The 23,283-nt window shown below is 44.7% G+C and overlaps 1 protein-coding gene across 1 annotated transcript in view; it reads right to left on the bottom strand.

Moving 5' to 3' along the window:
• NLGN1 (neuroligin 1) overlaps positions 1-23,283 on the bottom strand; it is a 774,195-nt gene that overhangs the window by 522,320 nt on the left and 228,592 nt on the right. The window contains exon 2 of the mRNA XM_084847507.1: positions 4,676-4,735. Coding sequence (XP_084703633.1) covers positions 4,676-4,735 — 60 coding nt within the window. The remainder of the gene's footprint in view (positions 1-4,675; positions 4,736-23,283) is intronic.

Genomic DNA, 23,283 nt, shown 5'->3' with positions numbered 1-23,283 from the left:
CTAATTGAATAAAAACTGTGCTTATAAACCTCTAAGTGAAGCATCACACAATATTCCTTTATTAATTTCTGATGATACCACAATTGTGGAGGGCCACAATTAATGAATGAACTGCTGTCATGGCTTTGAATGTTAATAGGGTCACAGAAACAACTAGTAACATGTAAGAGAACATATATGAACATATGGTTGTGGGTCAAAAGCATCAGACAATTTGTTCAAAAAATTAATGGGTTGGATCCAGGAGGTGCTTTTCTACATGCAAAATGGACTGTTTTAGACCTCATGCTATAGCAGGCCTGCACTCAACAAGACAAATGCACTCCCTATCCATGTATGCCAGACAGGGTGTTTATGTATGAGATTTTTTTTTCTATTTGCAAACCATTTGAACTTGCCCCGTTCACAATCCTGAATGCAAACGGGAGCTTCTTCTTTTTTAAAGTGTGCACATTCCTGAACCTGTAATTACATGTTTCAAAAAAAAAAGTGAAATGTGCATTTTTTAAAAAAATAAATACACATTTTCACTGTTCACTCAATGGGAGAAAGTGAGGGCTTTTGAAAAGTGCACACAAAAATGCACACTTTTCCTGTTCAAAATGTGCACTTCCCCCTTTGAATCACAAGAAAAGTGGGAGACAAATGAGGAGTGTGGTGAACTGAGCTACAAAGAGGAGTTTGGAGAATCTTGCCAACTCAAGCATCCCTGGTTCTCCCATCCCTAAACAAAGTGTGTATGAAAGAAATGTGTTCATGTTTGTTTTTGTTTTTAATTTTGAGGAGAATTCATTTAGTTTGCAGTTGACATCACTGAACGCATATCCAAATGCAATCTGCAGTCAAAGTCCATACATTTCTGAGCTTGCAATGTGCTTTGCAGAACAAAGAAGTATGTGTTCAAAAATCTGTACATTTAAAAAATGTTCAACTCATTTTAATCAAGTGGAGAAAAATGTCCACATTGGGAAAAATGCTCATTTGGGAAACTGTGCATGAAAATCCACGCAAATGTTCACGCGGAAAGAAAAAAATCAAAGTTTGCAATTTGCAATATGGACTTGAGTCAGAATGAGATTCAAAGTGAAATTCCAAAAAGCTCAGCCAGCTTGAACTTTGTCAATTCCTACATCCCTAATGGCAGCCACCCAGCAACTGGCTAAAATACCTTACACTTGCTACTTGTGTGGGACTGCAAAAACAGGAAGGCTTTCAAACAACCTCACAGGCCTTGCTACATGGCTTCATTAGCCTCAGAGGGTCACAATTTGTGCCAGCCTGCACTTAAGTGTTGCACAAGAAAAGTGAAAAAAAATCCCAATATATTATTCTGCTTGAGCACACTTTTATAGAAAAGGGAAGCATGAGAACTGCTATGCAACCTATCTACATCAGAGGGTGGCAACAAGGGAGAATGCCTTCTCAGTTGTGGCCCCCTAATTATGGAATGCTCTGCCCACTGAGGTCCACCTGGCACCCAGATTGTCATCTGTCCCGCACCAGGTTAAGACTGTCCTCTACTAGGGATGTATGAAACACCTACCTGGCTCTGCGCCAGGCAATCCATGGTGGGAGGGAGGCACTCCATCCCTGCCCCCGGAATCCTTGACAGGGGGGAGGCGATCCGGTCCTCCCCCCCGGAATCCTGCCTGGCCGGCTCTGCTCCGCGGCCAAGCCGTGGAGCCGCCAGCCGGCTCCGGCCACCCGCAGCCGGACATCCAGCCGCTGGGCAGCCCTGCAGGGACGCAAATGGTGGCTCTCGTAGCTGCCGCCATTTGCATCCCTGTATTGAGCCATGATAGGCTACATAAATATTTACGTAGCCTATCACGGTAGGGGGAAAAAACCCAGCATACACAAATGGCAGTAGCCGCTGCCATTTGCGTACGCTGGGTCCCCCCCCCCGCTGTGATAGGCTACGTAAATACTTACGTAGCCTATCATGGCCTCTGCAGGGACGCAAATGGCATCCCTACGTTAGCCGTGATAGGCTACGTAAGTATTTACATAGCCTATCATGGCTATGAAGAGGAGGAAGCCAATGGTGGCTGCAGGACGGCCGCCATTCGCAAAGCAGTGCGGATGGGAGCAGGTAAGTGCTCCATTTCGTGCGCCTTTCATGGGGTGGGGGCGGCGGGGTCTTCATCCCATGCGCCTTTCGTGGGGGGTGGGGGCTTCCTTCCACGACAGATTTCGGGGGGCCGAATGCACTGGCATTCGGCCTCACCGAGATCCGCCGCGGAATTCTCTGACATCCCTATCCTCTACTCTCAGGCATTTGGCAGCATATGATGTTTTTATCAGGTCTAGTATCTTATTGTAACTGTTTTTAGCTTTTTAAAATTGTTTTTAATTTTTTTATGTTAAAGATTTTATATTCTGTTTTTATTATCTTGATTTTGTGGCTTGACATTTTTGTGAACCACCCAGAGTGATTTGGCTACTGGTGGTGTAGAGATGATGATGAAGAAGAAGAATAGCACTGCATGGATGCTGGTAGAAGAGTACAAGAAGCAGTTTCCCTTCTGCTCAGGATTCTGAGCACTATTTGAGGGCAGAATACATGGTGAAAGCATTTGTGGTGAAATGCGGGTGGGCAGCCAGAGGGATTCCAAGCACAAGGGCCAGTTTTACCAATAGTTTCCCCAAAGATGGGGGAAATGGCTGAAGATGCCATTCTTTGCAGTATCGGAATGGTTAATCGTGTGTCTGACAAACCCAACCAGTGAATGAGTAATATAAAGGAGCATCAAAAATCATTTGTGATGATTCTAACACCGAAGATTCCTTTGTGTCTATTTTCTCCTTGCTTCTCTATTTGAATCTTGAGACCAATGAAACTGTGCAGAAATGGACACAGTACAATCCCTCTTGTAGACTGTACTACTTCAAGTTTCACATTTGCAGAGGAATTATTTCTCTAAAAGCCCCATAGCATGGAAATAAATATGTCATGTTAAAGGCACAATGTTACATATTGTAGGTTTGTAGCCTAGCTTCTGTTCTGATGTGTAATTTTTTTAACTTAGGGAGTGATTATCGCATGAGGCTGTTTTTAAACAAGTAACCCTCTTCCACATGAAATCCTAAGTGGTACAGTCACAAGAGGGCTGTCCCACTCCAGATTCTGCACATTTGAAACTCTATCCTTAAAGATGTAAGGAGGAGGAAATAATGTTAGAACCAGTCCTGAATGGAAAGATAAGGGGATTAGGATAAGACTAGTCCAAATGGTTGCATGCATGGGAAAATGAATGTAATGTACAAGTAACTTCTTCCTTTGACCCTAAGTTGAAGCTTTAATAATCCTTGTTTCAAGGAAGAAATTACTCAAAGGTTGCCTTTTCAACCATGGGCACATTCAAATAAATGGATGCAGTTGGAGAGCCCAGTTTGAGGGCAACTTCAAAGAAATAACTGTGTTAACAGGAAAATGTTGACCTTTTATGGAAAAGGGGGATGTTTAGGGATTTCCAAGTGATATCCAAGTACTAAGGGTAAACAAATGCCCTGGGCATCTACATCATGTATTAATTGGCCATTGGCCATTTTTTTCCCCATGAAGTTAAACAAAACAGCTGGGCAAAAACAGCCGGCCCAACATCTTTTGCTGCTTGATAACAAGATGGGACCAGCATTGCATTGGCAGTGAAATCTTAACTTCCACACAGATTCTGGGTTAACTTCCTCTACTGCTCCTGGGGGCAGCAGGCTACCTTAGGGTGAGCAGGGCTTAGGGGACTCATATGCAAGTGTTTGCAAATTGGTGTCGTCTTTTTTGGTGATGCATTTCCTCTTTTTTGGCACTGTGTAAGTGGACACCCTAAAGGAGATTGATAGCTAGGTGGCTGGCTGGGGAGGAGAATATAAGGCTATGTCAAACATTTGTAGAATTGCGAAGGGAAACTGAAATAATTTCAGTAAGAAATGCACTGGCATCAAGCTGAAATAAACAATCAGTGTAATTTATAAAATCCACGTTGTTCACAACAACCACACTCCAAAATGAGGTGGTTCTATAGATTCCATGTAAATGTTCCCAAGTCACAAAACGGTGAGCATCTGGTGTCATGATTTTATCTCTTTCTCTCATTCTATTATGTTTTTACCGAGTTCAGGATATCACTTTGGGATTTGAAGAAAAAGTAAACAGCTGCAGTCAGAACAATTCAGTTGCTTGGGATACACTTTTATATTTATCCCTTCTTCCTCCTCACACACAACATTTTCATATTGGTTAAATGGAGATAAGTAGGTGACAAAAAGAAACAAAAACACATCATCTTTGTATTCAGTAAAATATATATCAAAATAGAGGTTAGAAAACATGCAAGAAGGTGTACAGAGAGACTATTTCCAAAGCGTGTTAGTTAAATGGACAAAATTCAGTCAAAAGTGGGGATGAAACATATCAAGAGTCTGTTCCAAGGAAACAAAAGTAAAATGCTCTCCATTTCTTTTAAACACTGTTATCGTAAGAACTTAACATCATTTTTTTAAGAAAAAATAAAATATGTAACAACAAGCAAGAAGACAAAACACATCAAAAATGGGAATTAAAAAGCAAATCTTCAAAAGAAGACAAGAAGTCAAAAAACAAAAAAAAGAGGGGAGAAAAAAGATTTTTCAAGGGGGTCCTTGTCATGCAAATCAGTTTGGCTGGAAAAAAAAATACCTTCATCCTCCGCACCTTCATTATCACCTAAATCATCTGTCTGTTTCTTTGTTAGGGGACCTAGGATTGAGAACGGAGAAAATGGAGGAAAAAGACAATTCAAGAATATACAAGACTGAGGAAAAAAATAGTCAATATTAAACTTGCAAGGACGTTTCAAGAAAAACACTCAGGGGGAGTATTTATTTTCGATTTTGAAAAAGGATTTTCCAGCAAAATATCCCTTACTGAAATACATATATATTCTTTGCAAGTATCTAATGTAAAAAGTGACTACGCAACCCATATATTATATTAAAAATTAACAAATCAACATCCAATATTATATTGATTTTATATAAAACAACAACACACAAACCAAAACATACCCACTATATGCAAAAATAACTAAGGAGTGTGTTAATCTACTTAGTCTACTGTTTCATTTTCTAAAATGTAAGCCAATGATGGGGGGGAAATATTGTTCTTGGTTTTGATTGGGGAGATTTCTGATTCGAAAAAAAGGGCCTTCATGTTTGCCTCAAAATAAATGTTATCTGAAATGCAAATTGAATTTTGTAAATCCAGTTGTACATGGTAGCTACTGCTTTCCAGTGAGAAGCATGGACTGGGTTTTGTTTAGTTCACCCATTACTTTATAATTTAAACACAAGCCTGAATAGAAGAATCCTTTCAAACATTTGGATACCCGCTGACATATGTGTTAAAAATAAGAGGTACCAAAATGGGATTAAAACCCAGATATTAGAAGGGCTCCCTTCACTGAGTTGATTACAGTCTCAGCAGGTCAAGGTATTATACAATCGATTCTTAAGAATAAAGGAATTACGACTTAATATCATTCCATGCCCAGGACAGAGATACTATACTATTAGCAAGTGTTAGGACATTAATCACACTTTGCAGGGTGGGGTGGGGGTGGCGATCCTTCTCATTGAGCACACAGCATAGTCAGTAATTCTTTTTTAATGCTCCAGAAAGGAAGTCAAAGGCCATCAAAAATACCATTTCCATATGTCGTGTATTTCTCACACTTTAAAGCACAAAGAAAAACAGCATTATATTTCCTTCTCTCTCTGAGTCTTAGAACAAGCATCATTCCATGACATTCTGTAATCTGCATGCAATACACACACATGCTGACCCAGGCCCCCTTTGAAATCAAGTATAACCCTGGCACTTCTAAGTTTAAACAGTCAGCCGAGCACAAAGCTGAAAGGAGAAGAAAAGAAGAGCATCTCATGCATAAAATAACAGCAGAAGGAAACAAGGGGACTAAAAAAAACAAAAACAACCCACCCCAAGATGAAAGGTGTATCTTGATACCTAGAGCATGGTTAGGCAAGAGGCATGCATCAGCTCAGAGAAACGTTGAAACATTTGTATTTTAAAAGCTCTGCTTCCCTTGTGATTTTTATGTGATTGTACGCCATGAAACCAACAAGAAATCTGCAATGTGAAAAAAAGAACACTACCAGTGGAGGTTGGTGGCTCCAATGTCATGGGGCAGTGAATCTGATCCGGGTTTCAGTCAGAACTCTAAAGGAGCTATCCAAGGTGCTGAGCCATATCCCCAAAATAGCTTCTTTAGAGTTCTGACTGGTTCTGACTGAAACCCAGAGCACATTCACCGCTCTACTGACATCGGAATCACCCGCCTCCACTGAGTGCTACCTTTTCAAGTAGAGACCTCTATGGAAATCAAGAGATGTGCCACCAACATTGTCATGGGTGTTTGAGAAACGTAACCAACCCATGAGTGATCATGAGATGTTACCAGGGCTGGCCCAAGACTTTTGGCTGCCTGAGACAAAGGACGAGGTGGCATGCCCCACTGTCAGCTCCACGGACAGAAGCCGACTGAGAGCCAATCCTTCTTTCAACACTGTGAATAGCACACCTGGGACCACAGGCTCATTTGGAGGACGCAGGGCAGCCTGCGTGGCAGACACAGCTGTATCCTCCGACAACTGGCTGGTACTCCCCACTCCCCAGCATCTGCTGACACAGGCAGCCGCCTCACTCTGCTTAATGGTAGGGCTGGCCCTGAGCAGAACAGCCATCACACGATGAAAAAGAACATCAGTTGAATACCTGTCTGTGTGCTTCCAGATGAGGCTTTTAATGTGCCACTGCTTTGCCTCATGTACGGAACTTTACAGAGGGTGTAGATGATGACATCTTCTACTCCCAAACCTCCCGTGTTTTATTTGTTTGTTTGTTTGTTTGTTTACAATATTTATATACCACTCCATACCTAGAACAGATTTTGGAGTGGTGAACACAAGAGATAAAACAGTATGAGCATAAAAAGATTAAAACACCACATTAAAATTACACTTGTTTAAAAACACAATGCTGATAAAAACCGTGACTGGCCAATTAAGGAATGCCTCCCGGAACAGTGCTGTTTTCAGGAGGCACCAGAAACAACACAGTGTTGGTGGCTGACTGACATCCAGGGGAAGGGAATACCAAAGAAAGGGGGCCACCACACTGAAGGCTCTTCTCCTGGTGGACTCTGATCAGGCCATGGGTCCATGTGGAACCACCAGGAGCAAGCCCTCCAATGACCTCGGTGACTGGGCAGGTTGGTAAGGGAGAAGGCGCTTTCTCAGGTATCCCGGTCCTGAGTTGTTTAGGGCTTTCCTACTGCTTCTCCCATCTGTTCCCTTTTCATGGAAATTCCATTACAGAGAAGAAGGCGGAATTGCTGCACAGTGCCTTCTGATTGGTAGCGCTAAGAAAGTTCTGCTGGAAGCATCCTAAGGCACTGGGGAAGGGATGGGAAAGATCTTTCAGCCTGAGGGCTCAATTCAGTTTTGGAGATGCTCTCTGGAGCCGCATTCCAGTAGTGGGTGGGGCTGAAGGCAAAGGGGCAGGGTGAAAATGCCCCAAATGCCAGCATATTGTAGCTTAAAGGCTAAGCTCTCATTGCCAGTAACCAAGCCTTAGGGGGGAGATTTGAAACATTAGAATTGCAGCAGAGGGCAGGGGATGTGCAAAATCTGAGACCCACCAAATAATTGGTGCTCGGGGGAGAGGGGTGTTGCCAGAGAATGTTGGCATGGCCTTCCAGGAAACCACAGAGGGCCTCATTGAGCCCCGGGCCTGAGGTTCTCCACTGCTGCATTAGAGGTCTCAAAACAGAGGCTCTGGCAGAGGGATCCAGCTATCTGACCCTCTGCCCTACTGTACTAGTGCACTACTGCACTTCAGTGCCACTACTGTGGGTGGCCATAGGGTGGTCTTGCAGCTATCAGCAGATACAAGGAACCAAGAGGAGTCCACCGGGTCCTATAAAGATACTGACTTTGGCCTGGCTCCTTGGCTTGAGTAACTTGGTTGTTCAAGGTCTGGGTGAACAGCCTTCAGGATGCTCAGTCCCACTTACCTGCATGACTGCAGCTTCCTGTCTCGACTGCCAGGTTGCTCCCAGACCACCAGCTTTGACAATACCTTATATTATATTATATTGACAATACCTCCAATGGTGCCCATGAAGCTCTCCCGTCCTCACACCCTTAAAAAAAAATGCTGTTAAAAACCCTTGGAAAATATTAGGACAGTCTTGTTTTTCTCCCTTTCTGGCCTCTAGCATTGCTCTTTCTTCTCTACCTCTTTGCCTTGCTATTTCCCCTCCTCTCAGCCTCTAGCCTTGCTCTTTCTCTACACCTTTGCCTTTCTATTTCCCTTCCCTCCCAGCCTCAAATTTTGCTGTTTCTCTCCCCATCTCTTTACCTTGCTGTTTCTCCCCCATCCCAGCCTCTAGCCTTGCTCTTTCTCTCTCTCTTCTACCCCTTTGCCTTGGTATTTCCCCCTCTCTCCAAGCCTCTAGCCTCACTATTTCTCTCCCCCCACCTTTATCTAGCCAGGCCACCACAACAACCATTATGTGACTAGCCACATCCTATGTGGAAGCCATTTTGTGGTGGTGCCCGAAGAATTTTCTCACGTTCCCAAATTTGTCCAGCGATCCAGAAATGTTGGAGACCCCTGCCCCATACAAACAGGGCCCAGCGGGAGTGTGGTTTCAACCCCATTCTAAGCAAAGCATAATATGCGTAATGAACTAGCCTTACCAGCAACAGTTCTTAAAACAAAGGTGCTTTGACTATGGATTCAGTCCTATCCATCTCAAAATCCGCCCTACCCTTTTAAAGCAGGGCTGGTAACCACATTTTCAAAGTATCAAAATATAAAGTATGTTGAAACTTGTGTTCAAACTGGGATTGGATGAAGGGGCTCTTAATTAATTCCAAAAGCCTCACCCCGACTTCTCCCAAATCTAGCCAAATCAGTCCACTAGATAGCCTTTTAAAAACACTAGCTAAGGGGGACACCATGAAAGGTCAGGGCGTGGATCACCTCTCCCCCTCCGACTACAACTTGAGCACTGCTCCAAACCACACACACCTAAAGCGAAAATGCCATCAGACAAACAATGGGAATAAACAAAGCCATGTACATCTCCAACAACTAGATGTCTGCTTTAAACGAATTTATACTGCCTTGGGAAAATGCCAGGCTCAGACTTGGCTAGATTATTGGTGGGAAAAAAATGCAGCAAATGCAAGGCAAGATAATTACATCTTTAAAGAATATATGTGTGGTTGTTAACTTCTCTCTCTTTCTCCCTTTTGCCGTGGAGGATCCAGACATAACAGCGTTGCCAGGATATTGTATTTTCCAGCACTCAAACGACATTACATGTTTTGGCTCTGAAAATGTGATTCTGTATGTGTGTGCGTGCGCACATGCGCGCATGCACAGGGTGGTATGTGTGAAAGCATGATTGCCACCATTTTTCTGGCTGGGCTCCTCTGCCTTTTACAGCTGTACAACTGGCAAGAACCCCTCAAGTTAATTCCTTTCACTGCATTGTCACGCTAGGAAAAGCTGTACCTGTTGACTGTGTGCCTACGCTGCAGCTGGTAACACCACAGAACAATTGCCAGAAACTCTAGACTCAAGAGGCACAAACCGATCTGTTCCTTCCATGTCCCCACCATCAGTTCTCCTGTTTGCTGCTGAGACATAATTCGATACCAACTCAAAACTCCTCATTGATCATAGAAATCTGGAAACAAATTAGCTGGTTATTTGAAGCGTTCGGCCTCAATGGGTCTCAAAGGACAGCATTTTAAACCAGGGGTGGGCAACATGCAGCCCCCGCCATGCACTGCAAAAAAGTTTTTTGGGTTTTTTTTTTTAATGGCAGACAGAGCACTTTGAAACACTGAAAATGTCAAATTTAGCTTGTTTGCAAGCTAGATTTGAACCTCTTCGTGCTCCATAGCTCCTACAGAGCCCTAAAAGGGTCAAATTTAGCATGCAAACAAGCTAGATTTGACATTTTCAGCATTTCAGAGTTCTCCGGACAGATTGTTTTTCTTTTTCTTTTTTTAATTAGTCACTTTTTGGTAGAATGCTGTCCACAGGGGGTGGGGTGGGATCTGGGAGAGGTGAAAATGGCCCCTAGACCTCCCAAAATTTCCCACACCTGTTTTAAGCAGTTGTGTTGGTGGTATAAGACTCCAGTAAAATGAAAGAAAATGTACTTGGTTCAATGCATTCATGGCTGGAAATGCTGTATTCAGATGTGTAGGTGATGGGCTGCAATAAAGCAAAGGGATTTCAAAACAGGTCGCTGTTCATATAAATTAAAGAACTGGAGGGCTACAACCTCCTGTTAGACCCATTAATCATACTTTCAGGACACATAAAGGATGTTGTTGTGAGCCACAGGAACAAACATTAAAAATTATACGCATGTTACTGCTCAAAGGGAGTGAGGATCTAAATTGAAATCAAGTGATATTTCAGTTGAAGCCTTGATCACCAAACCACAGACACTCTTTTTGTTGATAATGTGAGTGCATTTAATTTGGCATTAATGGGAATATGTTTCAAGAAAAATTGAGCCCGTTTTGAATTTCTGGAAGAAGACACCCAGACTAGGGATGCCCAGTTTGATCTGGCTCTTTTGAGGCTTGACAGATTTCCCCAGAGCCCCAGCTTGGCTTGCGTTAGTGAGTTGGGCCTCAGGCTCCCCATCGGAACTCATGGACTCCCAGACACTGTGTCCAAATGGCTCCTTCTCTCTCCAGGGTCCTGGGAGGGAGAAAGAGCCATTTGCACATGGCACTGGGGTCGCTGTGTGCAAGTCTTTCCTTCTCCCTCTTGGGGCTCAGGAGGGAGAAGGCAAGAGTGGCGCACAGAGAGCAGTGGTGCTGGCGGTGGTGACTCCTGCTTCCACCACCTGCCGCCACTGCCACTTCTATGCACAAACTCCTCATGCTCTCCTCGCCGGCATTGGCAAGGAGAGTGCGAGGGGCTTGTGCACAGTGGTGTCAGTGCCGGCGGTGGCAGGAGGCAAGTGGAAGCAGCAGGGACTCCTGCCATTGCCCCCTGCCACTATGCGCAAACCCTTTGCGCTCTCCATCTGCTGTCAGCATCAGTGAGGAAAGTGCGAGGGGGTTGCGCATGACGGTGCTGAGGGCAGTAGTCTCAAGCTGGCCCGACTCACGCAGATCAAGTCGGGCCAGCTTGTGGACAAGCAAGCTGGAGTCCAGGGGGTGAAGCTGCCAAAAGCTTGACAGGCTTGACCCCCACAGACGGATTCCTCCACCGCCCATACTCTGGGCTGAATGAGCCTCCAGCTGTGCAGCGTAATGCTATAGATCAGGAGTACGCCCCACTGAGTCCAAAGGGACTTGCTCCTAGTTCACTGTGTCTAGGACGACAGCCTTATCGTCATGTTCAGAACCGCTTACACTGCAACTCTCAGAAGTAATCCCTACTGAGTTAAATAGGACTTACACCCAGGTCAGTGTGTACAGTATGGGATTACAGCCTTAATGATATAATATGTGATGAGTGAATGAGAATTCCTGTTAAAATAAAAGCTGTGCCTGTTTGTAAAGCAACATAAAAAGCTGCCTTGTACTGATCAGATCATTGGTAGGTCTAACCCAGCTTTCTTCACCCTGGGGCAAAATCCAACAGACGTCCGACTTAGAGTTATGCCACTGAAATGAATGGGACCTAAATTAGTCATAACTAATTTAAATCCCATTCATTCCACTGGGTCTAATCTAAGTAGCACTTGCATTGGATTTTATTGCCAGTGTCCTTCAGATGTGTTGGATCACAACTAGAGCTGTGTGCAAAGGGCCTCTCAAAATTCTCTGGACTACACGTGGGCAGAGAAACTGGGGGGACAATTCCATGGAATTTCTCCCAGGGGAGGAGAAACTCTCAAACAGTTTCTCACAGAGAGGGATCACTATTGGCAGGGGTCATAGAACAGCTCCTTTCTTTCTTCCTAAGGGTTTTTGGCTTATTCCACTGCTCCTGCAAGTGGCAACGGCATCAACTATATTGAGACTGCCATTTTTCTGAGGCAGAATTTTGAATTTCTTTTGGTTTTTGAGCTCACCTAATCACTGCAAGGTGGCCCAGGGTGCTGTGTGTGTTTTCTCTCTCTGCTACACATCTTTCCATTGCTCTGCAGCCTCCCAGACCACCTCCTACACTTTCTGAACTGAAAAAGCCCCATGGGAGGAATTGCCTCATGATGTCTTCTTCATGATGGCTTTCACTAAAGTGCAGGAAGCTACAAGCTGCCAGAGATTATTGTGCAATGCACCTCTGTATACTCCATGGTCATCTCATAAGTAGATTAAGCTCCATGGCCACCTCATAAGTAAAGTAAGCACCAGAACCACAAACCCAACCCATGAGAATTTCTCTGAACTTTCTCCTCCTTTGAATTCCTTTTCGAAAGCAATTTCTCCTCTGTCAAACTGAATGAGAATGGTCGAAAAAAAATGTGGAGACATTTTTGGCACTCATCACAACTCCCACCATCTCCACCAGCATGGTCATCTGGAGGGCATCGCAATGAAGGCAGTCTAACACAATATTGCCTACTATGGGTGGCTGCAGCTCTCTGAGAGGGTCAGGTCAGGCAGGCATCTTTGGGTTGAGATACTGGGAACTCATCTGGGACATTCTGCATATGAAGCACTGTGCTTTGTTTCTGAGTTATGACTCCCCCCCTTCAAATCCTTTCATGCACACCTGACCCAGAAAACAGCTGTTGTGCCAAATCATTTTTTTAATTAAGTGATATTCTGCAATGCCATGCTATATAAATGTTCCATGATGTATCAGTAAACTAAGCAAGTGGGCTAAACGATAAATAAAATGATGACTCTCAGTTAGGGACTGTGTAAAATCTGCTCCCGTCTGTGTTTCGCTGATTGTCAGATGCCTTTTGTTCTGTCGCCGGCTCAGAGACAGATGTGATTTTTTTTTTCCCGTCATGTGGAAAAATATGAAAATAATTATGTAAGAATGTACATAATTTACCTTAGTACTTAACAGTTAGCATATTGTCCCCCATTTCATTCACCTTTTCAGCAGAAACGTGCTCATTTTCTTATGAATAAATATGCATAAATTTCAAGAAAGAAAAAAAGAAAAAAATCTGGAAGTCCACAGGCTCCGTGTGGCCTGAGGAAGTTGGTCCACAGCAGATTCCGCAGCTTGGATTCCTAGAAATCTGAGCTCCTTTTAGTCCATCTGGAATTTCTCCATAGGGATGTACAAAAGTCACTTACCTTTTCGCAGCTTGGATTCACGGTGGGGGGGAGGCACTCCATCCCTCCCCCTGGAATCCTCCCTGGGCCAGCTCTGCTCCGCGGCGGCTCCATGGAGCCGCCAGCCAGGGTCATCTGCAGCTGGAGTTCCGGCCGTGGACGGGCTGCTGCAGACGCAAATGGCAGCCACCGTAGCGGCCGCCAATTGCGTCCTGGGAAGCTGCCGTGATAGGCTATGCAAGTATTTATGTGGCCTACCATGGCAAGCCAAAAAAAAAAACAGCCTACGCAAATGGCAGCAACTACAGCAACCGCCATTTGCGTTCCCTATTTTTTGCCGTTTTAGCCTATGTAAATATTTACGTAGGCTATTACGGTGAAAAGAAAAAGGGGAATGCAACTAGCATAGTGGGCTCCATTTGCGTTCTGCCCCCCCCCCCCCCGTTTTAGCTTACATAAATATTTATGTAGGCTATTATGGCGGGAAAAAAAGGAACGCAAAAAGTGCCCACTATGCTATTTGCGTTCCCCTTTTTTTTCGCCGTAATAGCCTACGTAAATGTTTACATAGACTAAAACAGCTAAAAATAGGGAACGCAAATGGCGGCCGCTGTAGCCGCCTCCATTTGTTTAAGCTGTTTTTTTTGGGGGGGGCTTGCCATGATAGGCTAAGTAAATACTTACGTAGCCTATCACGGCCTCCGCAGGGACGCAAAAGGCGTCCCTGCATTAGCCATGATAGGCTACATAAGTATTTACATAGCCTATCATGGCTATGAGGAGGAAGAGAATGGTGGCCGCAGGGCAGCCGCCATTCGGAAGTCAGCGCAGATGGCAGCAGGTAAGTGCTCCGTTTCGTGCGCCTTTCGTGGGTTGGGGGGGCAGGGGCTTGGTTCCACCATGGATTTTGGGGGGCCAAAAGCACTGCCATTCGGCCTCACCGAGATCCGTGGCGGAATTCTCTGACATCCCTATTTCTCCAGCATTCCTACTCTCAGCCTCCACACAAGGCAGATCCAGAGGTGATTCCTCTTTTAACCAAGCAACCGCCACCACAGCATGCTCATGATTCTCATTAGTGCTGATGGGAAAATGGACCCTTATGTCAGCTGTGGGGGTGGGTGGGAAATGGAGCAAACAGGGTTACTGCATTTTGTGTCTCATCAAAGCAACGAATAGCCTCAATGCAGAAACAAGAGGACTACGGTATGTGAATGGGAAACTCCTGATGAACTCTGAACTCATTTAATTTCAGTGTGCTGCTTGGTCCACCATTACTAAAAACATAACTCAACCTTTTTACTCTAGCTTCTAACCAGTGTTAGACAGGAGGACATGCCACATTTTAACCTTTCAGTACTTGACAGTGGTTCCTGCAGGAACACATTCAAGGCCCTAAGCACATACGCAAGGTATCTCAATTGTGACATGAATTGACTTTAATTATTTCAGAGCAGACAATTATTTTCCATTTCATGATACAGAAAAGCAGACATTTTTATTCATGCAAAGGACTGAAAGTCTTGCTTAAAAGCAGTGCATGGTCAGATGGAGAGAGATTAAAATACACTGATCGCTGTTTATCAGTTGCCTTACAAACAGAATAAGCCAGCGGGAGCTGTTTTTAATCAGTGCTTCCCCTTTACACTCATGACTCTATCCATTCCCATGCCTCAAATAAAAAGGAAATTAATAATTACAGCAAATTTGTATAGGGTTTCTGTTACACTAACTCCAACAGCCAATTGGCAGTCAGAAGGGATTTGATTTTATTTTATTGCCACTTTTGTCAGAACATACATCATTGGTGTTTACTCAAAAGGCAATGGCTGAACAATCAGAACAAAAACAATTAGGGCACAATCCTATGCATATTTAGGCAGGAAAAAAAATCCCAGCTGGGAAGTGGGACTTTTTTCTGCCTGAACATACTTTCATTGGCTTGGCCCCCTGGACTCCCTTCTGTCTTCCACCAGCTGGCCAAACTCGGTGCCCCAGCTGGTGGAAAAACATTTGCATAAAACAACATCTGTGCAAATTACAGTCACAAATTGTGCACCTTTTGCCTGTAAATTGCACAAATTTGGATAATTTGTGCACATTGCAGCCATAATTTGCGCAAATTAGACAAATTTGCTCAATTTGTGGCCGAACTTGGTGCAAATCTATATTTGCACAAATTAAAGCCAAGATAAAAAGAAAACATCTCTGGAACTCAGGGAAACCAAACGGCTCAGCAAGAGGAGTTGGCCGCCCAATGGAAATCCGGTGAGCCCAAAAAGGACTGGATTTCCTGACAACAGGCATCCCTAAATGACCCTCAGAGCACCAATATGCTAACTGGACAATAACACCAACAATAAAAGCAATAAACAGAAATAGTGTTGTGAAGTTCAGGTTTCAAAAGCTTTGGTGGTATGGGGCGGGAGTGGAAAGGGCAACACAGGGAAGTAAGTATGATATCAATCCACCTTGCCATATTTTTGTACCATACCTGGGGCTAGAGATGTGCAAATAAAAAAAAAAAACGGAGCTCAGTGGCATTCTCCGAATTCCACCTCAAAGCTTGTTCGGACTCATATCCATATCAGCTTGTGAGCTTGGGTTGTTGTTGTTTTTTCACACAAAACTTCATGCATATTTTCATGTCTACTTCTTCAGATATATGCATCAATTGTACACATTTTAATGTATGCATTTTCCATTGATTTAAGTATGCTAGTGTGCATTTTTCGAAAGTACACATTTTTCATGTGCATTTTTTCCAAATCTATGCATTTCTGAATGCACTGCTTTGTTGCATGAATCACATCATGAACTCAAAAATGTATGGACTTTGGCCACGTATTACATTCAGAGTTCCATCTGGTTCTGGAAGGTGCAAACTGGATAAATTCTGGTCAAAAATGAATTGAAATGAATTTCTCATACTTCCCTACTTCTGTGTGTTTGAAAAATGAACACCAAAAAACTTAAATCAATGGGGAAAAGGCATACATGTCAAATGTGGACAATTGATGCAGGGATGAACCACAACCAAGAACCCTAGAGTTTCATTCAGGACACATCTGGACTTACTACACAAGGGTATTAAATGTTTACTACTCTTCCTGTATAAGGATGGTAGAATTTTTATGATCAGTTGATAGGAAGCTGTGATGTGGGAGTGGGTGTACAAATGGTTGTTGCTATGTTTCATCAGAATTCTGAAGGCCTGGAGCCAGAATTCACTCCTTGTGGTGGACAGAGATGTCCAAGAATTCCACCATGGACTCCATTGAGGCCGGATTCTTTTGAAGAAAGAATCCAGAGGCTGTGGCGGAACTCCTGCCGGACCCACGCGGAGCTGGATCTTCCTCGCTGGCCGGCTCCATACAGCAAGCAATACGGCTGCCATTGCTGTGCCATATCGCTGAGCACTCACTGCAGGAAGGGATCCAGATGCAAATGGCATCCGCTATGACATTTGCGGCCATAAAGATCTTAGATTAAGGTAAATGCAGTCATGAATGGCTGCATTTAGCGTAGTAGACGCCATTTACATCCTTGTATTTTCATCCAATAGGCTATGCAAATATCCACGTAAATACAAATGCGTAGCCTATCGCATGAAAAAATAGGGGCACAAATGGCATAGCAGATGCCATTTGCATCCAGATCCCTTCCTACAGTGAGTCCTCAACAATACGGCATGGCAATGGTGGCTGTATCGCTTCCTGTACGGAGCTGGCTGGCAGCTCCATGGAGTTGCCGCGGAGTGGAGCCAGCCAGCGAGGATTCCAGGGGAAGGAACAGATCGCCTCCCCCCCCCTGCAGACTCCCCTCCCCGGACTGGCAGGTAGGGGATTCGTCCATCCCTAGTGGACCTAGGGATGTCAGCATGCACCAGAGAAGAATACTACCATATATAACACTGCAGAATCCTAAATAGAAATAGTTTGATATTTTAAAAGTAAAATCTCTCAGCCTGCAATCCTGTGTATCCTTACTTGAGAGTAAGCCCCACTAGACACCATACAACTTAACAGGTCTTTGTGTTTATTAGGGTGCAATCCTATCTAGATAGGCAGCCGCCACCGAATTCAGTGGTGACCCCCTATCCAAAGCAGGGCAGGAGAAGCACGGAGGGGATCATTCCCTCCACACTTCTCCTGCCCTGCATTTTTGGCTAGACGGCTGCAATCGGCTATCTAGCCACAGGAGGACAGAGCGGGGAAGGAGGCTGCTATATGACACACTGGATGTGGCGTACAGGCATTTCCACCCTCTCCACCCCAGAACACCTCCAGACATGCCCCTTTTCAGCCACTCCATGCTCCTTTTGCTGTTCCTCAGAGGTAGCGTGGAAGTGGGAGGAGGTCGGTTCCCAGAAAACCAGATATCCTATGGCCGTCTAGCCGCTGTCTAGCGGCCATAGTATTGCTCCCTCCATCACATTTGAAGCCAACCCTTCTTCAAAAGAGCATAGGGCGATGTGTATTAGGCTATTCTCTTTTATCCACACAACAACCCGGGTTAGGCTGAGAGACAATGACTAGCAGAAGGTCACCCAGTGACCTTGTAGTGAGACTGCCATCTTCAGAGGTATGTTTGGTGGTCTCTCTTTTTGGTGGCCACTACCAGGCTGTGGAACTCCCTGCCAAGGAAGGCTAGGTTCGCTCCCTCTGCTGTCCATCCACTTTATTCAGGAAGGCTTTAGGCCTGTGAGTCTTTTGGGTTGGGTGTTTTTAATTTCTTTTCTGTAACTGTTATGTTCTTATTGTATTTTAATGTATCGTTTTATTGTTTTCATTTATTTTTGCCTGTAAGCCACCCCGAGTGCCATGTTTTGGTAGAATGGTGGGCTACAAGTCATATCAAATCAATAAATAAAGAGGGACTAACTTATAATGAATCAGTCCAGTGGCCCATCTAGGCTTGTAGAAGCTCTTCAAAGTCTTGCACAAAGGCTTTTCTTAGCCGTGGTGGGCTAGCCACAACTGTTTCACTTAACCATTGATCAGGTAGAGCTTTCAAAGTGTTTGGGTCAAGTGATGCAAACAGCCATCAAACAATCATGAAAGAGGGGATTAAAGGGACATCACGATCCCCTTGAGAACACCTTTTTTCTTTATGTATCAAAAATGTTCTCCTATATGCATTGGGCTCTACTACTTAAGATTCTTCATCATTAATCTGGGGTGCCTTTCAGTTATAGCCTCCCAAACCTGGAAGACATTTCTCCATGATGCAGACTCAGGTGCTATGGATTGGACTGTTTGCAAATGATGCAGCCTTCCCATGACAAGATTCACCCATTTCTTGCACATCAATTTATTGTTAGGCACACCTGGAGAAGCTGGTCAAAAGCCACTGTCCACTCTGTCTCAGTCATTCCATCTACAATATGGGTATAAAAATATTGAGTTACTTTACCAGGTTGTCATAAGCCAGTCTTCTCCTACCCAGCACTCTCCAGATGTGTTGGACTTCAACTCCCATCATTCCCAGCCAGCATGGGAATGATGGGAGTTACAGTCGAAGACATCTCGAGACCACAAGGTTATGGAAGGCTGTTGTAAGGATTGGTGAGTTAATGTACATGAACAGACAGAATACTGCATGTTCTGAAGCTTTCCCAATCAGAGGTTGCTGAAATTTAACTCCCTTGTATCTTATCCTGTGCACTTGACTAGAATGAAAACAGAATGAAATTTAATAGGGATAAATGCCAAGTTCTGCACCTAGGAAAAAGAAACCGAATGCACAGTTACAAGGTGGGGATACTTGGTTCAACAATACTATAAGCGAGAAGGATCTTGGAATGATTTTAGATCACAAGCTGAATGAGCCAACAATGTGATGTGGCTTCAAAAAAGGCAAATGCTATTTTGGGCTGCATGAACAGAAGTACAGCTTCCAAATCATGTGAAGTATTAGTTCCCCACTACTCAGCACTGGTTAGGCCGCATCGTGAGTACTGTGTCCAGTTCTGGGCACCACACTGGAGAGGGTTCAGAGGAGGGCAACGAAGATGATCAGGGGACTGGAAACAAAGCCCTACGAGGAGAGACTGAAAAAACTGGGCATGTTTAGCCTTGAGAAGAGAAGACTGAGGGGAGACAGGATAGCATTCTTCAAGTACTTGAAAGGTCACAGAGAGGAAGGCCATGATCTCTTCTCAATCATCCAGAGTGCAGGACATGGAATAATGGGCTCACGTTACAGGAAGCCAGATTCCGGCTGAACATCAGGAAAAAAATCCTGACTTTAGAGCAATATGACAATGGAACCAATTACCTGGGGAGGTGGTGGGCTCTCCCACACTGGAGGCATTTTAGATGAAGCTGGACAGCCATCTGTCAGGGATGCTTTGACTTGGACTCCTGTATTGAGCAGGGGGTTGGACTCGATGGCCTTGTAGGCCCCTTCCAACCCTACTCTTCTATTATTCTATGAGACCATTGAGAGAAGAATGGTGAAAACCAGCGGTGGAATGTGAATCTACTCTCAGATCTGATTATCGTAAAAAAAATAAAAAATAAAGCCCTAATAAACACTTAATGGATGTCACTGAGTAAAACAAAAAACAAAAACCTCTCTGAGTCTGCATGTCTTGAGGGTGGTGATGCTAAAATGTTCTAATGTCTTATGACTGAGCTGAGACATGTCAAACCTTATGCAGGTGGTAGCTGTGCAGACAGAGTTGCATTTGCAAATGTATTTAGCTCTCCCAAGTCACTACCTTTCCTTCCAACTTGCATGAAAACTCCAACCCATAATCAGAGTTAATTAAGCTAATTGCTGGCTGTGACTGTATTATTTCACCATGCTTCACCCCCACCCCAAATATTTTTTTTCCAACAGGCAGGAGGAGAATAAGCTGCAAAGAATAGTGTTCTCATGTTCTTGAGTGCCAAGAGAGCAAATAAGCATTAAGGTAATATGATGAAGCACAGGATGAGCAGCCCAACAGTTTTGGAGCAACTTTGTACACACCTAAAGACAGATATAACTAGGTATGTGTGAACTCACCCCTCTCCGGGTTCTCTGGGCACCAGCCCAGCCCTTGCCCCCACTGGCTGGTCCCCGGACTGTGCTTGAGCCCCTCCCGCTCACCCTGGCGGCCTCATCAAGCTCCACAGTCGCCCTTATAAAAAAATTAAATGGCAATCGCAAAAGTGTGCATATTTGCGTATGTTCGAAAATATGCATCTTTGTGAATGCATGTATTTGTTTATGCATGGAAATGTGCATTCCACTAAATGTGCATTTTGCGCATACGCAAATATACGCATTCGGAAAATGTGCATTTTTGCTCATTTCGCTCAAAATGTGCATTTTCATGCATATGCAAATATGCACATTTTTGCACTTGCCATTTTATTTTTTAAAAAATGGCAACCGCGGAGTTCGACGAGGCCGCCAAGGTAGGTGTGGGCCTCTTCACCGAGCGTGGGCAGGGGGTGAGCAGGGGCAGGGGCTCAGTGAGTGGGGCTCAGGGCAGGGGGGGTTTCCTCCGGATTCCCGGATGGAATCAGGCACCCGCACCATAGAAACCATTGCTCTTAGAATACACTACTTTGGGGCGATAGTATCTTCAATATATCCTACCCCTGGAACCTTGATGTGAAACTCTCCTTCCCTCACCCCAAATTTCTACCCTCCCCCTACTGGAGGCCAAACCAGATGTGATGCACATCTTTAGTAAATCCATCAGGGTTTTTGATGAGGGTGATGATAGTAGGAGTAGGAGTAGTAATTGTGGAGCCCATCAATTTTCATCAGAACCACAGGGCATAGGGGATTGGAACAAGATTTACACTAGATGAACTGCATGATGGAAGTGGACTTCCTTCCCACAGTAGCCCCCTGAAAATTCTACACAGAAACCCAATAGAGTCTGAGGAATGGGGGAGCTGTGGTGTGTGCATTGGAGGGAGAGGGGATCCCCAAAAATCTCTTCGAGCCCTTCCTCTTGCAGAAGGCAGATTCTGGTAGGGATGGCGGAGAATTCTGCCACGGATTTCAGTGAGGCCGAATGCACTGGCATTCGGCCCCCTGAACCCTGTGGCAGAACGGCGCCCCCCCCGCCCTCCCCGCAGAATCCCCCCCAGGACGAAGCTTACCTGGGGCAGATGTTCCGGAGAAGGAGGTGGCTCCGGTGGCAGTGGCAGCAGCTGGTCTCTTGGCCAGCCACTGAGGATTCAAATGGCGGCTGCCATAGCGGCCACCATTTGCGTCTGGCCAGGCTGCCGTGATAGGCTACATATGTATTTAGGTAGCCTATCACGGCGAAGGCAGCCACGCAAATGGCTTACGTAAGCAAATGGCTTACGTTATATTTACGTAGCCTATCATGGCAAGATTAAAAAAAACAGCATACGCAAATGGCGGTGGCTATGGCGGCCACCATTTGCATTCCTTTTTTTCACCATAATAGCTTACGTAAATATTTACGTAGGCTAAAACGGCAAAAAAAGGGAACGCAAATGGTGGCCGCCATAGCCGCTGCCATTTGCGTATGCAGTTTCCCCCCCCCCCCCGGAACGTTGCCCAGCGGCCGGATGTCCGGCTGTGGGCGGCCCTGGCCAGCGGCTCCACGGAATCTCTGTGGAGCGGAGCCGGCCGGATTAGGATTTCGGGGGGAGGTGTGGAGCGCCTCCCTCCCACCGCAAATCACTTCGTCGAAAAGGTAAGTGACTTTCGTACATCCCTAGATTCTGGATCCAAGCCATAGAAGGGAGATTTAACCCTTTCCCCCCTGCCATGGTCCTGACAAAAATCACTCCTCCCATGGGTGCTATTAGCTTTAGGAGGCTGCTACTGGTGCCATTAGGGATGCTGGAGAAATTCGAGACAGATTAAAATGAGCTCGGATTTCTAAGAATCTGACCTGTGGAATCTTCTGTGGAGGCCTTGTAGAGTACATGGACTTTCAGATGATTTTTTTACTTTCCCAAAATTTACACATATTAGAAGAGTATGTAAAAGAATACGCAAGTTAAGTTTCCGCTGAGGAACGTTGAATGGAATGGGGGACAATACACTAAATGTTACATACTGAAGTAAATTATGTAAATACTTATGTAAATACTTACATAAATATTTCCATATTTTTCCGCATGACAAAAATATATATTTGCATCCATCTGTGGGTGGATAATGGAATGAAAGGCACCTGACAATCCATGAAAGACAATCCACGATCCACAGTTCGTACATCCATAGGTGCCAGTGAGCTTTCTTTCTGGGTTAATAGCAACCTGGGGGGTGGGGTCAGGACTGTGTGGGAAGCAAATCATTAAACCTCTCCTCCCTCCAGTCTGCAGTCATGATTAAAACACACGCACACACACACACCTGGTATAAATTTAAACAACATCAACATCAACCCTGATCTAGTTGCTCAAGATGTCTTTAACATCACATCTATTTTGGCCCTGGACCTTGAAAGAGCACCCCTACTGACACACCCCTCCATTGGCATCTAAAGGACTGTCGAGGGGCCCTGCCACTCCAGTACTGGTAAAATGTTCTTCTAGTGACTGTAACTGAACAGTGGAAATCTGGGATTATAAAGGACAAATGAGACGGACTTGTGTAATGGCCCCAGGCCTGTAACCAAGTGACCAGTAGTTTTAGAGGGTCCTAGAGATCCATAATGCTCTCATGGGCTGCAATTCATGGGTTGCAATTCCCTTGCTAGTGCGCCTCTTGGCTGGTAAGATGAGTCAAAGGTTGATATCGCCACCTCAGCACATTCCATGCTAATGAGCACTGGTCTTATCGGGGCCTAGGATGTGCCTGAGAAGTGAAGCTTGTTTGCCTTAAAGCTGTAGGTGTCTGTGCTGGGAAAGTTCTGATTGTTTTCCTTCTGAACAAGCACTGTTAGTCTATGCTGGGAAAGTTGCAGACGAACGCTAATTAACGCTTGCTGCTGTCATGCTGCCTCACTGCTAACATGTATGGTATAAGACCCATTGTACCCCTTGGCTCTGGGTTCAGAGAAGCTGTCTGATC

The sequence above is a fragment of the Heloderma suspectum genome, chromosome 3 (genome assembly GCF_057233095.1).
Source record: "Heloderma suspectum isolate Gila_16-S chromosome 3, 16-S_ref, whole genome shotgun sequence".
NCBI classification, from domain to species: Eukaryota; Metazoa; Chordata; class Lepidosauria; order Squamata; family Helodermatidae; genus Heloderma; species Heloderma suspectum.
Note: the sequence above shows the minus strand (reverse complement) of the source record. Positions and strands in the feature narration are given on the sequence as shown.